At 38.2% G+C, this 18,006-nt stretch overlaps 1 protein-coding gene across 18 annotated transcripts in view; it reads left to right on the top strand.

Moving 5' to 3' along the window:
- Positions 1–18,006, top strand: part of MYO9A (myosin IXA) — a 265,016-nt gene that overhangs the window by 106,630 nt on the left and 140,380 nt on the right. For all 18 annotated transcript variants that reach the window (XM_074328212.2, XM_074328213.2, XM_074328218.2 and 15 more), the window contains one exon: positions 15,026–15,167. In XM_074328212.2, the coding sequence (XP_074184313.2) occupies positions 15,026–15,167 (142 nt within the window). The remainder of the gene's footprint in view (positions 1–15,025; positions 15,168–18,006) is intronic.

Genomic DNA, 18,006 nt, shown 5'->3' on the forward strand with positions numbered 1-18,006 from the left:
AATAAAACACTACAGTGTGAGACAAGATAAAAGGCTGCAGTGGGAGGGAAAATAAAACATTCCAGCAACACCTACTGGAAAGCAAAAGAAAGACCTCTTCATATCAACCTACTGCAGAACCCACTCCTGTAGGTGTGTAAGAAGCGAAGTAATTATTCATTAATTGCCGTGAATAACCAAAGTAGCAAGGCAGCCCTGAAAGAAAATGAACTTAAAGACATAGAAATATGTGACTTAATTGACAGAGAATTCAAGATTGTTGTGGAAAAACTCAATGAGATGCAAGAAAACACAGACAGGCAGTTTAATGAACTCAGGAACACAAAGGACAAAGTGAATATTTTACCATTGAAACATTAAAAAAGAATCAAACAGAAATTCTGGAGATGAAGAACTCAATAAAAGAAGTGAAGAATGAAATAGCCTGCTTAGGTAATAGAGCTGATCAGATGGAGGAAAGAATTATTGATATCGAAGATAGAAATCTGGAAATGACACAGATGGAAGAAGAGAGAAGCTTGAGAGTTAAAAGAAATGAAAGAACTCTACAAGAACTTTCTGACTTCATTAGAAAGAGCAACATAAGAATAATGGGCATACCGGAAGGCAAAGAGACGCAGAAGGCAACAGAGAGTATATTCAAACAAATAGTCGATGAGAACTTCCCAAACTTATGGAAAGATCTTGAATCCAAAAAAGAAACAGAACACCTAATTACCTCAATCCCTACAGGTCTCCTCTAAGCCACATTGTATTGAAGCTATCAAAAATTAATGACAAAGAAAGAATTCTCAAGGCAGCGTGGGGAAGTAAAATGGTAACCTATAATGGAAAGCCTGTTAGACTATCATCAGACTTTTCAGCAGAAATCCTACAAGCCAGGAGGGAGTAGAATCAAATAATCAAACTATCGAAAGAGAGAAATTATGAGCCAAGAATACAAAGATATCCTTTCAATATGAAGAAGGAATAAACAACTTTCCAGACATACAGAAGCTGAGGGAATTTTCTAACATATGACCTGCATTACAGGAAATACTGAAGGAGATTATTTGACATGATTATAAAAAAGCAAAAGAATACAAAACCATGAGCAACATTACGAATAGACAGACAGAAGCAGGAAATGGCAACCCTGACACAAAATAGGGCTGTATACACTTAAGCATAACACAACGGGTAAAGAAGATAAAAACACTTTTTAAAAAAAGGAAAAAGAAAAAGACAACTTGCTACTGTAACTCAGAAATCAATTCACAGGATGTATGGGGACAACTTGTGACAAAGACATAGCAGGGGAGAGAGTGAATGTCTGAATCTGCAAGGGGGAATGGAGACAAGAAGCATGCTGAAGAAAAAGGATTATTGTAAATATGGAACTTTCTTTTACATAACTTTAATGGTAACCACTCAAAAAAATCCAGAATGGAGCTATATAACATAAAAAAAGAAGAAACAGAGGGAATAATAATAGAATGCTATCACACTAAAATAACAGACAGCAACAAAAAGGCAAATAAACAATGGAGATACTGAGATATCAGAAAACAAAAAACAAAATGAATCTAGGAAATCCACATATATCAATTATCATTCTAAATGTAAATGGACTGAACTCACCAATAAAAAGGCACAGAGTAGCATATTGGATCAAAAAACAAAACCTACCCATATGCTTTCTCCAAGAGATGCATCTCAGCTACAAGGATAAACATATTGAAAGGGTGGAAATCAATACTCCAAGCAAATGGTATCCAGAGAAAAGCAGGCATAACCATACTTACATCAGATTAAACAGACTTCAGGATAAAATAGGTAAAAAGAGACAAAGATGGACATTTTGTAATGATAAAGGGGACAAGAGAACACGAAGACATAACACTTATCAACATATATGCCCCCAATCATGGAGCACCAAAATATACAAAGCAACTACTAACAAAACTAAAGGGAGAAATTGAACAAAACACAGTAATAGTAAGGGACCTAAATACATCATTGACAGCTCATCCAAACAGAAAATCAGTAAGAAAATACCAGCCTCAAAAGACACATGTAAGAGGAGACATCAAAAGATACATAGATACAAATAAGAATGAAAATACATCCTATCAAAATTGTTGGGATGCAGCGAAAGCAGTAATAAGAGGGAAATTTATATCATTACGGGCCTATCTCAAGAAAGTAGGAAAATCCCTATTCCACAACCTCATGTTACACTTCAAAGAACTAGAGAAAGAAGAACAAATGAAACCTAAAGTCAGCAGAAGGAAGGAAATAGTAAAATCAGAGCAGAACTAAATGAAATAGAGAATAAAAAGACAATAGGAAAGAGAAAAGTCACAAAATCAGAAATGAAAGAGGGAAAGTTACCACGGATGCCACAGAACTACAAAGAATCATCCAGGAATACTCTGAAGGACTATATGCCACCAAATTCAATAACCTAGAAGAAATGGACATGGTCTTAGAAGCATACAGCCTTCTTAGACTGAATTATGAAGAACTGGAAAATCTAAATAGACCCATCAACAATAAGGAAATGGAATCAGTCGTCCAACACCTTCCCAAAAGCAAAAGTTCAGGACCAGATGGCTTCACTAGTGAATTCTAGCAAACATTCAAAGAGGATCTAACACCTGTCATTCTGAAACTCTTCTAAAAAATTGAAGAAGAGGCAGTACTTCCTAATTCCTTTTATGATGCCAGCATTACTCTGATACCAAAACCTGGTAAGGGTAACACAAAAAAAGAAAATTACAGACCAGTATCTTTGGTGAATACAGATGTAAAAATCCTAAGTAAAATTCTAGCAAATTGAATACAACAATGCATTAAAAAGATTATACATCACGATCAAGTGGGGTTCATCCCAGGGGCACAAGGATGGTTCAACACACACAAATCGATCAGTGTGATACACCACATAAACAAAATAAAAAATAAAAATCTTACGATTATGTCAATAGATGCAGAAAAAGTATTTGACAAGATACAACATCCATTGATGATTAAAACTCTTCATAAAATGGATATAGAAGAAAATAACATAATAAAGGCCACATATGACAGACCCTCAGCTATTACCATAATTAACGGCGAAAAACTGAAGCGTTTTGTTCTTCATTCAGGAACAAGACAGGGTTGTCCCCTATCATCTCTGCTTTTCAACATCATATTCGAAGTTCTAGCCAGAGCTGTCAGGGAAGAGAAAGAAATAAAAGGCATCTGAATTGGGAATGATGAAGCTAAATAGTCACTTTTTACAGATGACATAATTATTTAGAAAACCCTAAAGACTCCACCAAAAAGCTATTAGAAACAATAAATAAGTGTAATAAATTTGCTGACTACAAAAGCAACGTACAAAAATCCATTGAGGGCCAGCCCGGTGGCTCAGGTGGTTGGAGCACCGTGCTCCTAATGCTGAGGTCTCCGGTTTGATTCCCACATGGGCCAGTGAGCTGCGCCCTCTAACAGCTAAGATTGTGAACAACGGTTCTCCCTGGAGCTGGGCTACCGTGTGCTGCCAGGAGTGGCCACCGTGAGTGGCTGGCAGCCAGCATGAGCAGCCATGGCCTGCTGTGTGCTGCCATGGGCTACCGTGTACTGTCATGAGCAGCTGGTGGCCAGCGTGAGTGGCTGCAGTGAGGGTGAGTGGCCGGCAGCTATTGTGAGTGGCTGACAGCCAGCGAGAGCTGTTGTGAGCTGCTGTGAGGGGCTGACCAACGACTGGCAACTTACTGCCTCAGCCGGGGGCAGTGCAAGGCTCATAAATACCACCAGCATGGGCCAGGGAGCTGTTTCCTACACAGCTAGACTGAGAAACAGTGGCTTGAACCAGAGTGGGGTGGGAAGGCGGAAGAAGGGGTGAAAATAAATCCATTGAATTCCTATATACTAACAATGAAATTAAAAAAATAAGAAATGAAGAAAATTTTTTTTTTTTTTGTAATTGCAACAAAATGAATAAAATACCTAGGATAAACTTAACAAAAGCTGTGAAGGACCTACACACTGAAAAATATAAGACATTTTTAAAAGAAATTGAAGGAGACACACAGAAATGGAAAGACATTCTGTGTTCATAGATTGAAAGAATCAACATAGTTAGAATGGCAATATTACCCAAAGTAATATATAAATTTAATGCAATCCCCATCAAAATCCCAGTGATATATATATATATATATATATATATATATATATATATATATATATATATATTTAATTTATGTATGTATGTATTTATTTATTTATTTTACTCGGTAACAGTGTGTTTTTCCAGGACCCATCAACTGCAAGTCAAGTCATTGTCCTTCAATCTAATTGTTGAGGGCGCAGCTCAGCTCCAAGTCCAGTCACCGTTTTCAATCTAGTTGCGGGGGTGCAGCCCACCATCCCATGGAGGGAATCGAACCAGGAACCTTATTGTTAAGAGCACGTGCTCTAACCAACTGAGCCATCTGACCACCCACCAGCAGTGCAGCTGCAGTTCAGCTCAATTTGTTGTCTTCAATCTAGTTGTGGAGAGCACAGCTCACTGGCTTATGTGGGAATCAAACCGGCAACCTTGTTAAGAGCACACGTTCTAACCAACTGAGCTAACTGGCTGCCCCCCAGTGACATTTTTTTAAAGAAATAGAACAAAAAATCATCAGATTTATATGGAATCACAAAAAACCCTGAATAGCCAAAGCACTCCTAAGAAAAAAGAATAATGCTGGGGTATCACACTTCCTCACTTCAGCTTGTACTACAGAGCAGCAGTAATCAGAACAACATGGTATTCGCAGAAAAACAGTCACAGACAAATGGAATAGAATTGAAAACCCAGAAATAAACCCACATATATATGGGCAGTTAATTTTTGACAAAGGAGCTAAGAACATACAATGGAGAAAAGAAAGCCTCTTCAATAAATGCTGTTTGCAAAATTGGAAAGCCACGTGTAAAAGAATGAAATGAGACTGCTATCTGTCACCATATATCAAAATTAACTCAAAATGGATCAAAGACCCAAACTTCAAACCTAAAACAATAAACTGCATAGAAGAAAGCATGGGTACTGAACCTTGGGTTCAGAGAGGATTTTATGAATTTGACCTCAAAGGCAAGGGAAGTAAAAGCTAAAATAAATGAATGGGACCATATCAAACTGAAAAACTTCTGCACAACAAAAGAAACCATCAACAAAACAAAGTGGCAACCAACTGAATGGGAGAAGATATTTGTAAACGATGCCTCCCATAAGGGGCTAATATCCAAAATATACAAGGAACTCATACAACTCAATGACAGAAAGAGTCCAGTTGAAAAATGAGTAGAGGACATGAACAGATACTTCTCCTAGGAAGTCATACAAATGGCCAACAGATACATGAAGAAATGTTAAACTTCCCTAGCTATTAAGGAAATGCAAATCAAAACCACAATGAGATATCACCTCACCCCTGATAAGATGGTTGTTATCAACAAGACAAGTAATGACAAGTGTTGGAGAGGCTGTGAAGAAAAAGGAACCCTCATACACTGCTGGTGGGAATTTAGATTTGTGCAGCCGCTGTGGAAGGCAGTGTGGAGGTTCCTCAAAAAATGAAGAATAGAATTACCAGGTGACCCAGCAATCCCTCTTCTGGGTACATACCCAAAAAATCTGAAAACATTTATCTGTAAAGATAATGTGCTCCGGTATTCATTGCAGCTTTATTTACAGTGGCCAAGACATGGAAACGACCAAACTGTCCTTTGATAGATGGTTGGCTAAAGAAGATATGATATATACACAATATCTTCTTTACTCTGCCATAAGAAAGGAATATTACTCTGCCATAAGAAAGAAAAGATTAAATACTTGCCTTTTGTGACAACATGGATGGATCTTGAGATCATTATACTAAGTGATATGACAGATGAAGTCGAGAACCATATGACTTCACTGATATTTTGGATATAAAACTGAAAGCAACAAAGGAAAAAGACAAAGAAACAAAAACTCATAGACACAGACAACAGTTTAGTGGTTACCGGAGGGTAAGCGGGGTGGGGGATTCTAGAAGAGGGTAAAGGGAGTCAAATATATGGTGATGGAAGGAGAACTGACTCTGGGTAGTGAGCACACAGTGTGATAGGCGATGTATTATGGAAATGTACACTTGAAACCTATTTGATTTTACTAACCATTGTCACCCCAATAAATGTAATTAAAAAAAAATTACAGTGTGTCGTCATCCACCTTATTCACCGGATCTGGCACCCTGCGACTTCTGGCTCGTCCCCAGAGTCAAAATGATTCAGGACATCAAGGCAGCCACGACAGTGCAGCTAATGACACCCCTGAAAGAGGACGTCCAGAATTGCTTCAGAAAGTGGCAAGAACGATGGATGAATGTGTTCAAAGTCATGGGGAGTATTTTGAGAGGGATTAATGACAATGTGTCTTTTGCTGTAATAATTTTTTTTATTTAAACATTCACCGTATATTTTGATTACACCTCGCATATCTTAAGGTGGTTGTGAACATCAGTTGAAATAGTGGATATGTAATTAAAACGTGTAGAACAAAGAGGTCTTGTCTCGCCTGTTATTTTTTAAGCAAAATTTCATTGAGTGCACATCTTATTGTTCAAACACTATGTTTCTCTTGACAGTTGGACCCTCACACAGACATAAATATTGCCCAGCAAAGAGAATGTCACCTCCTTGTTGTTATCCAAAAGTTTGTGGAGTTAAGCCACATGGCCATAAATTACAGGGAGACAGATTTTTTTTTTAAAGGAGGGCCCAGCTCACAGTGGCCCATGCGGGGATCAAACAGGCAACCTTGGTGTTATTAGCACCACGCTCTAATCAACTGAGCTAACCGGCCACTCACAGGGAAACAGACTTTGACTCAGTGTAAGGAAGAACTTTCTCATCATTAGATGTGATTAGCAGCTCCTTCATAAATTGATTAAATTTCCCATTATAGTAATTATTTTTCATCTGTCAGGGTATTATTATAGGTAGGAGACTGGACTGAATAACCTTGATAATTGTCCCTTTAATTCCGTTTCTGTATTCAGTCCTCCATAAAAATTTTTAACAAACCACTTTATGAGTCAGTCCTCTTGTTATAACTTCCCTTATAAATATACAACCTTTGTCTCTGCTTTAATATCCTAGAAGATGCAAAGGCATGAAATATTTTTCCCTCTTCCATGACCTTTAAAAACGCCTTAAAAATAAATTAGTCGTATTTAGGAAGAGCCATTTGGGGAATCATTAATTTTGAGTATTTGTCCTTTAAAAATATTTCATCATATAGGGAATATATAACATGAAAGAAGTCCTTAGCGGTATTCCTTCTTCATTGAGTATGTTTATAGTGCTTTAGGTGCGTGGGTTTGAAGTCAGAAGTCTTGTTTAATCTTGTCTCTGCTGTCTACTGGCAATTTGATCTTGGGCCAGTTATTTAAGCTAGATTATAAAGGATGCAGAGTGGAATTTAGAAAGGAGGAGTAGTTTAAACAAAGTTAGGTATGAGTAGGGTATTAAGAGTGTGACGGTCAGTCTTTCCTATAGTACTCAACGTGTGATCGGCTGCTGTCAGCACCTTGAAGCTTCTTAAAAATGCAGAATATCAGACTTTCTTCACCCCAGACTTCTTGAATCAGAGTCTGCATGTAAACAAACTGAAGTTAAGATCAGAGCATACATTTAGGACAGCATTTTGTCAGTCTTGCCTGCTCATAAGAATGACTTGTGGGACTTATAGACAGGACTGATGCATCACTACCTAGCTTTAGTTCAGAAGAATTACAGGAAGTGGGGTCCAGGCATTGGTATTTTTGAAAGCTCCAGAGATACATCTGTAGAAGTACACATAGAAACACTAATCTAACACTAATAGAAACACTGCCCTTGCAGATAGCCTTTGGGGAACACTAGACAAAGAGCTTTGAAATGAACAATAATGTCTGATTTGTTTCTTTCCAGATTCTTTTGATTGATAATATAGTGTGTATCCACAGATGTTTGTTGAATGTTGGACATGTAGAGAGCTTTGCTTTCCATCTTTCCTTGTTTGGAATAAAAACTGTCCTCCTGTCTGATCTCCTTTCTTTGCATATTTCTTTCCTCCATTTAAAAGTAGGAGAAAAATAAATGACAGGCTTTTTGATTACTCAGAGTAGTAGGAGGTAAATAAACCCTTATCTAGAGACAGTGAGATGAGTGTCTTTCCTGAGGCAAAGCATTTTTTCTTGGAGCAGTGAGGCATAAGTTTACAGAGGTTGAGTGATCTATAAATTTTCTGTGCCCTGGTGATCTATAAATTTTCCTGAGTAGGATAGGCACATGATGAAAGCACTATTGTGGGAAAATTCATTTTGAATCTTGACTTGGTGACCTGAAACAAGATTAGAATTACTGATACTATTGCTGAGGCTGTTGCTGTACTCTGTTTGAAATTGTAAGACTGTAATCCATTATTGAATGGCTTTAGAGTTCTGAAATGGAATGCAAGAGCTAGAGAGATGGCAGAGATGTTTTGAGGAAGCGATAGTATTTGAATGTAAACGTAGGCCTACGTGAGTAGAAAAATGGCAGTTTTGGCAAAGTGAAAAATTAGGTAACAATTATGTACGTCATCCCCATTGGATGCCAGCTAGTGTCAGATGTCTTACTAGTGTTATCTCATTCTACTAGCACTGTGCTATCTCATAGTACTCATTTTCTGGATTTAGGAAACCATTTCTTAGATAAGGTTACCTAGACCAAGGTCACAAACAAAAATGGTAACCTAAACTATAATAACTATGATTATCTGACACCGAAGGCTATTTTCCTTCTGAAGCAGGGCCCATTTGGGACCCCTATAGTAGAGGCCTCGCAATGATCCTGGGCTCACCTTTATAGCTTAACAATAGATCATCCCTCTGCAGCTTGAGCTCAATGTCCCATCCAGTTTCCTGTTTAAGAAAATTACCCGGAAACTTATGATTAATACCCTTAGGCTTATTGATCACAATCTCTATGGTCTAGCATTCTTGCCAGGCTATTCCCATCATTGTTTCTGGGTTACTGATGCCACCAGAGAGCCAAATTGCCAGAGGGAAGGCTCCATGAAGCAGAATGGACCCCTAGGAACCTTCACATAGCCTCTGAAGGAACACCCAGATTTTCCCTTAAACACCCCAAGCTGGTCTGAGAATGTGAGGGCAGTTTTTGGAGGTGTTAACCTGCTGCCTTCTCAGACCACTGGTGCTCTGATAATAAATGCTTATTCTATGACCCAACTCCTGTGTTAGTCTATTGGCTGAGTGGCGCAGGCAGCACGAGCCCCAGACTCGGTTGCCCTCCAGTTTCAGTTTCTGGTGACTCCGGGGCAGGACAGCCTTGGGGTTCCTCTAGTAAGTCTTTCGGCTTCTGGAGGGTCTCGGGGGCTGCCTGGGACTGGGCGGATTCCTTGGCATAATACTGACCTCTGGAAGCAGCTGCCAAGTGATTTTGCTTACCAAGGTGGGCTTTGTGTCAGGACCCACCCGTTACGGACACCTTTCTGTTTAGTTGGGATAGAATAAACGTTTGCTGTGTTGTCCTGTCTCTTCAATTCTGACCCTTTCCTGTAATTACTGGTTCGTAAAGGGGTGGCCCCGGCATGCACAGCTGGAAGATTTTGCACTCACTGTCTGGGCCTCCTCCTTGAGGGCCATCTGGGGGTCATACTGACCCATTGGCGCCAATAGGTGAGACTGCAATATCCGGCAAGGCGTAATACCCTCACCTGTAAGGGGCTCTGACTGCAGGCTTGCTTTGACTTGGAAGTGCACTTGTGGTTGGCAAGGTTGTTCACGGGGAGGCGGGGCCCATCTGCTGCACTGTAAAAGCCACCACACCTGGTTTCGGCCTTTGGGCATCTGGTGGTCTTAAGGCCACACCTGGTTTTTGGTTTCAGCCCACTGGCCAATTGTCTGATGGTCGATGGACCTTGTATGAGGTGTGATCAGCAAATACGGTGAATGTTCAAATAAAAGAAAAATTATTACAGTAAAACACCCATTGCCATTAATACCCCGCAAAATACTCACCCTTGCTTCAAACACACTTAACCCATCATCCTTGCCACTTTCTGAAGCAGTTCTGGAAGTTGTCTTTCGTGAGTGTCTTGACTTCATCCTCCATTATGGGAATGCTCTGTGTCACACATTGCTTCTGGTATGGCAATTTGTGTCAAATAAAAATATTACAGTGTGTCCTCATCCATGTATTCACCTGGTCTGGTACCGTACAGCTCTGTCTCTTCCCCAAAGTCAAAAAGACATTGAAAGGAAAACATTTTGAGTTGATTCAGGACATTGAGGCATCCACGACAGCGCAACAAGACACTCCTCAAAGAGGACGTCCAGAACTGCTTCAGAAAGTGGTAAGAATGATGGGATAAGTGTGTTTGAAGCGAGGGGGGTTATTTTGTGAGGAATCAATGGCAATGTGTCTTTTAGTGTAATAAATTTTTAAAAATTTAATCATTCACCATAGTTGTTGATCACACATTATATATGGAGTAAGATGATGTCACCTCCAAATGTGTCACCTAGCTAGGTCTGGTTTCTGTATCTGGCATTCAGATCCAAATCTGTTTTTTCTGGTTTTTGTCTGTTCAATCCAGGGACTGCTTGGACCTATCTGTGTTTTTAAGTCTGTGTTAAGTGTGTCCGCACTTTTTCCAGCTCCATAATGGGATCTAAGATTTCAATACCAGCTGAGATCCTGTTAGGCAGAAAATTAGGTCATTGGCAAAACTACGGCTATGAGCCATTAATCAAAAAGAAATTAATGTTCTATTGCATTACTGATTGGCCAATGTATATGTTAGATTCTGGAGAGCACTGGTTGCTCAATAATTCATCGAATTATTATAGTATTTTGCTGCTGGAGCTCTGTTAGAGGTCTGGGAAGTAGGGTGAAATTTCTTATGTATAAGCCTTTATGATAGACTCTGAAAAGGGAAGGAAACTGATGGTTTAGTCCCAGAGAAAGAGAGAATCCACCGTCTCCTAATCTATTTATAATTGGACACTGTGTTCAGAAACTTGGCAAAAGTAAAAGTCTTGTAAGGTTTTTCTGACTCTCAGTAGCTTTTAAGATCTTTCAGATAATCTGAAGTGTAAACGCGGCTACTGCTGCTTGAGGCTGAGGTAACTGAAGGGAAAAAAAGGCATTTTTAAAAACAAGCGGCTAGTCTCGCAAGCCAGACCTCCATCTTTTTGTTCCAGCCTCTTTGAAACTGCCCTTTTGGGGGCAATTGAAAGATCTTAGGTCCTCTTTACAGTTGTTAGTAGTTCAGTTTATGTATATAATCTCTGTGCTTGTCTGTGTTTTATATATAATATGTTGTTTTTGCCTTCAGATGGTATTACCAGATAATAATATTTAATTGGCTTAAAATAAAATTTTAAGCGCTTACATACATTAAAAATAATGAAAACTGACCTAAGTAATTTTCAGGATCACGTGATCTAAGAAAATATTTGCTACTAAGGCTAATTTGTCTTTTGGTTAAATAGACATGTCTTTTAAGGTTATTAACATTAAATACGTTATCTTTTACAAAAATAAATTCATGTTATCTCTGTTACCAAATTTGTCAAGAAAATAGCTTGGGTAATAATTAACTTTAAAATCTCATAGAGTTAAGAACTAATAAGTAACTACATGTTTTAGATGAAACTTTTCAGTAATAATTATATACTGTGGATGGTTGGACATGCTTTCCCAGTATCTGTTGGTAACTTAAGAGTTTAGTTTTGCTAAGTTATATTAAATGATAAAAATTACTGCATATAAAAGTATTTCAAAATACTGAAATACTGAAACATTAATTATTAGATAGGTCTGAGTTCACCTGTTTCTGGCTTCTTGTCACAGGAACGTAAAAAGATAGATTAAGATCTGTTCATAAATGTATCTTGTATTTTATTACAGAAGGCTATATTTTTGAAGGTTGCAAAATATATTGCTGGATTTGCCAATGGAAATGCTAATTACTTGCTGTTAGTTTTCAGTAAAAATTAAGGTTCTGAAGGTTATGGATTCTTATTAATATGAAAGGAAATGATGTATGTTTTCAAGGAAGGTATAAGGTATGGACATAACATTTTTGAAGGAACTGAAAGATAAAGCAGTTTGTCCGAAAGATGGTTATTTCTGAAAGAGTGAGAAGAAACAAAGTAAGAAGGACCAGAAAGTTGTAGAACATTTGTGAAGGAAAATCTTGAGAGAATTTTTATGGTTAAGCTAAATCCAGTTAAGTAAGTAAATTTAAATATCAAAAGTAAGCTGGTGCAAAATTAAATATTTTCTCTCTGCTAAGTAGGACAAAGTTTGTTAGACTATTGGTCTGCTACTGATAATATGCAAAAGTTTTTTGCCCAGAAAAGCAAAAGGTACGTGTCATCAGAATATTTTCTGTTTTACATTGTCTTAATCAGGTCCTTGGTTACTTAAGAGAACTAAATTTCCATAATAGTAAGAACTAAGTTTTGCTAATAATTATGTGAACTTCTGTATTTTGGGACTGCTAGAGTTCATGTACCCTTCTCGATGGCAGATACAGGCCAGTGTGAGGAAGCGTGGCCTGATGTTTTCCCTAACCTGGCAGGCAGATCCTAGAGAAGGCCAGGGAATTTGTTTAAATGTCTTTAACAACTGAGATGGGGAAGACAAGGAAAGAAAGGAACAGCGAGACCAGAGAAAAGCCAGACTTTTGGCTGCAGTTACAGATAGGCCAAGCCCAAAGCCACCTCAGGGCCACCTCGATAACCCCAGAGGAGGAACACCAGGTAAAGGAGCCCGCTTTAGATGTGGAAGCCCAGACCACTGGAGTGAGGAGGGTCCTAGTCCTCCAAAGCAGCCGTGCCCCCTGCACAGACTAAAAGGGCACTGGAAGGATTGTCCCCTGTTCTGAAGGGAGCAGAGACCAACTCCTTTCCCTCAAATGGCTATAAACGACTGATGGGCCTAAGGTTCCCAGCGGGGCTCCCAAGAAGAAAAAGGCCATTGTCATCACAGGGGAGGAACTGCGGGTGACCCTTGACGTGGCAGGTCAGCCTGTTCATTTCCTGCTTGGTACAGGAACCATTTATGCTGTCTCGACTGTTCACTCTGGACCTATTTCCTCTGAAACCTGCTCAGTTGTGGGGATAAATACAGCCCCTAGATTTTGGTTCATACTCAGCCAGTTCCTTACTATGGCCTTTACCTCAGAGGAAAAGTGAAACGAGCAAATCAGACCTTAAAAAAGACTCTAGAAAAGTTTTGTCGAGAGACCTCTAAGCCGTGTCTCTAATTGCTGCCCATTGCTTTCAATTTTAACCTCAATCCTGTTATTTCTTATATTATTGACTTGGGAAAGGTTCAGCAGGCACTCCAGAAATAAGGGACCAGCACCTCCCCCAGGCCAGCCCCTCTGCCTGTTACAGCCCTGTAATACCAGTGGACCAATGATTAGAAGCCTAAATGGAGGGGACCCTTGGCAATTCTGCCCAGGACCACAACTGTTGTCAGGTGCAGAGTCAGTGGCTGGGACTACTTCCCTCGAATCAAACCTGTTTACTGTAGAAGTTTTCTGATTTAATAGCTAGGGGCACTAGCCTCTCTGACTGCTGGATGTGCCATAAACAGCCCCCTCCCCGTGATGATGGATTCCCATAAGTAGGGATGACGCCCACTCTCAGCAGGGAGCAGCCAAGAGTGGTCAATGTCCTGTATCCTTGCAACCACACTAATTGTATAGAAATAAAATGAATAAAAGACGGGGGAATTGAAGCAGGGCTTGGTTGGGACCCCCATAGCAGAGGCCTTGCAATGATCCTGGCCTCACCTTTGTAGCTTAGCAATAGATCATCCCCCTGCGGCTTGAGCTCGGAATGTCCCCTGTTGCAGTTCCCTGTTTTAGAAAATTACCCGGAAACTTATGATTAATACCCTTAGGGTTATTGATCACAATCTCTGTGGTCTAGCATTCTTGCCAGGCTACTCCCATCATTGTTCCTGGGTTGCTGACACCACCGAGAACCACATTGCCAGAGGGAAGGCTCCAGGGAGACCCCCTTTGGTTGCCCTCTGGTTTCACTTCCTGGTTCCAATACATACTACATAATTAACCATTTTTGTATCATTTTAGAATCATTTTTACACATTAGTTCTCGTATTCAGCATCTTTATAACCTCATGTCACATTTCGCATTATTTCAGCTACTGTTAAATGATACTATTCTCTGAAAGATACTTGCTCTGTCCTTACTCTGTGAGTAATATTCTCTGTTTGAAGCTCCTCTCCAACCTTTAACATCTAGTTCATAATTTCCTCTTGTGTCCTCTGAACTTTTCCATTATTCCCAACAACTAGTGATTTTTTTCCTTTTGAACTTTCATATTCCTATTCTTGCTGTTATGTAATTACTTCATAATAAATATTACTTGAATGATTCCTGGATATGAAATGCTCATCAATGAGTACAGCCCTATTGATATATGTTTGAAATAATAGATGTAATATAAAAATATGTAATAACTGGTATGCGTAAGAAAATTACTACTTAATTTATACATGAAGAAATAGGAAAACAAAAAATGACTGTGGATTTAAAGGACCTATCCAAACTGAGAGATCATTACCTTTTTGGAAGTTCTTAGATCGAAACAACATATGATTTGGTTTTTATTATCCTGCAGGTTTTAGAGTAGTGCAGTAGCACAGTGCAGCCTACGCTAAATACCGAACGACCTGAGGTAACTTCTCAGTTTTGCTGCTTTCCAAGGGTCAGTTTGGGCAAACTATGACTTTTGGCCCCTCATCTATAAACTAGGAACAGTAATTCTTGTTTTACTCACTTTTTAACTTGTTAGGAGAATCAGATTAGATAATCTAAGTGAAAACCTTGTAATTTGCTAAGTGTGTTAGATGGCAATGTAATTCTAATGTATTTTTAAAAACAATTATTAACTGCTGCACCTTTGTTTAGTATTTTTGTTTTTAATTCAGCTTTCCACAGGCTACAAATCAAACATTGTTAGACAAATTCAAGCATCAACATGAAGAGAATTCTTACATTGAATTTCCAGCTGTGATGGAGCCTGCTTTCATCATAAAGCACTATGCCGGGAAAGTAAAATACGGGGTAAAGGTCAGTCAATTTCTCGTTGAATATGCCTTTAGGGTAGATGTGTGTTCTTTTTTATTTTATTTTATTAATTTATTGGGGTGACGTTCGTTAGTAAAATTACATAGGTTTCAAGTGTACATTTCTCATTCCTGTCACACTATCTACCCTCTTTGTAGTTTTATGGAGGCTCTTGATCGGTAACAGCTGGAGACATTTTATAGGGATACTACTAAAATTCAGAGTCTGCCTTGTACTATGTTACTGTCAGTGGTGTTTCTGTTGGTTTCTTCCTACAGATGAACCTGATGGCGGTCCATTCTGATAGACATTTTAGGTCTGAAAGAACAGATAACATCAGTATGTCTTAAACCCACTAGCTCAGGTGTATAGTTTGTGGAGATTTTCTCCTCTACACCTCTGAGGCCTGACAGAGGTTTCATGTCTCGATGCATCAGTAGGTGTGTGTGAGCTTGCACTCCTCGTGAGTATATTAAAAGTCTTAACTCCTGCGGAAGGAAATCTTTATAATTGTGTCTATTTCTTGTTTGTAATTGGTGAGCTGTTTTCAACCACTTGATGTTTAAAGCCTATTTACGACAGTGTCCCAGGCAAGGCAGTGACAATGTGGAGAGTAGTGGAACAATATGTTTTCTCCTGGGTTTTGAGAAGACTCATTATTCATTAATGATTCACTTACTAAGGAAGTGTTAATTATACACAGACCCTGTGCTTGGTGTTTGGAATGATCCAGTGATAAAACCGACAGATATGATCCTGGCTCTGTGTATACATATACATACATATGTGTACATATACACAGGTACATATATCTCTGTGTATGTGTATAATGCAGATAAATGGGGCCATATACTGTAAAGAAATGAATGTGTTCTATAGGAGAAACTAGTGAAATACTGGATATTGAATTTGTAGATCCATGAACACCTCTTTGAGAAACTCAAATTTTGAGAGATGACCTGAAGTTAATGATGAGTATTCTAGGGCATGAGATAGGAAAGAACTTAATATGTTAAAATAATTGAAAACAGGCCTGTGTTACTACATTATAGTGAGCAATGGAGACAATGGCATCAGATGAATTCAGAGAATGGACAGCAAGTTAATTCTTTAGGACTTCTAGACCAAGTTAAAGGAGTTTGATTTTTGTTGAAATCATTATGGGGAGCTATGTAAAGATTTAAAAGCTGAGGATGTGATTTGTGTTTTTGAAAGATTTCTTTGATTACTTTGAGAAGAAGGAACAACAGAGGATGGGAGTGGAACCTGGGGGTTCAAAATTAGGTAATAATCAGTAGACCGTATTGATGGGTTCTGGGTAAGTGACTTCTGGCTATAGCTGATGGGTGAATTGGAGATGCTGTTTTTTTCCAGATGGAAAGCATAGGAAGGAATATTTTAGAACAAATATTAAGAATAACACAGAGTATAACAGTGGTTACCAAGGGCTAGAGGGTGGGGAAATTGAGGAGACGTTGGACAAAAGATTCATACTTGCAGTTAACAGGTAAGTTATAGAGATTTAATACACGGCATTGTGATTATAGCTAACATTGTGATTATGTATGGTCTTCAAAGTCGTTAAGAGATAGCACTACTATGGTGGTAATGATATCCCAACATATAAATGTTATCAAATCAACATGTTGTATACCTTATACAATGTTATATGCCAGTTATACCTCAATTAAAAAAAGATTTAAAAAATACACTTTAAAACAAAAACAAAAACAGCTTGGGCTATAAAATCTTATAGGAAAGTACATAAAGTGTATGGATTTCTTTCGTGCCCCTTTCCAGCTCATTCTCGCCCATCCAGAGGTAACCCTATCCTAATTTTTTGTCCTTAATTTTACTTGTTATTAAATTTCAGATAAATGGAAACATACACTATATACACTTGTACCTGTGACTGTTCATATTATCACATAGGTTGAAAGTAAAAGGATGGGAGAAAGATATACCATGCAAACCCTAACTAAAAGAAAGGTGGTTTAATTACATTTTTATTATACAAAGTAGACTTTGAGGTAAGAAGTATTATTAGAGACAAAGAGACACATCTTATATCAATAAAAGGGGCCAGTTCAACAGGAAGACATAATCATCAAAAGTTGTATGTACCTAATGACTTCATTTCAATATATAAACCAAAAGGAGAGCAAAAGTAGAACTAGACAAGTTCATCATCATTGTAGTAGATTTTAACACATGTCTCTCAGAGTCTAACAAAATAAACACACAAAATCAATAAAAACAAAAATTGAACAGCATTCTCAAATAACTGACCTAATTGGCAGCTAGACAGTCTTTGGGTGTTAGGAAATTAAGCAAAATTCTTCATATAACCCATGAGTCAAAAAAGAAATCACAATAAAATGATAATATTTTCAATTAAACATTAATGAAAATACAACATTAAAATTTGTAGGGTGCATTTAACACAATGATTTATAACTGTAAATGCATATATTAGAAAGGGAGAATGATTGAATAGTAATTATCTAAGCTTTCATCTCAAGAAAGTAGGAAAGAACAGCAAATTAAACCCCCCAAAATTAGAAGGAAATAATAAAGGGAAGAACAGAGATCAGGGCAATAGAGTATAGACATGCAGTAGAGAAATTGTCAAAGTCAAAAGTCAGTTCCTCGAGAAGATAACAGAAAAGAAGTAAAAGGTAATAGAAAGTAACTAATAATAGAAATAACGAGACTCACAAGTTATATATATCAGAAATTAAAAAAAAAAGAGATTTAATAACATACCTAACAGATATTAAAAGGATATAAACGTATTTTGCCAATGAATTTGACCACATAGATAAATTCAAAAATTCCATCC

The sequence above is a fragment of the Rhinolophus sinicus genome, chromosome 3 (genome assembly GCF_057876585.1).
Source record: "Rhinolophus sinicus isolate RSI-liver-muscle chromosome 3, RSI-T2T, whole genome shotgun sequence".
Taxonomy (NCBI): Eukaryota; Metazoa; Chordata; class Mammalia; order Chiroptera; family Rhinolophidae; genus Rhinolophus; species Rhinolophus sinicus.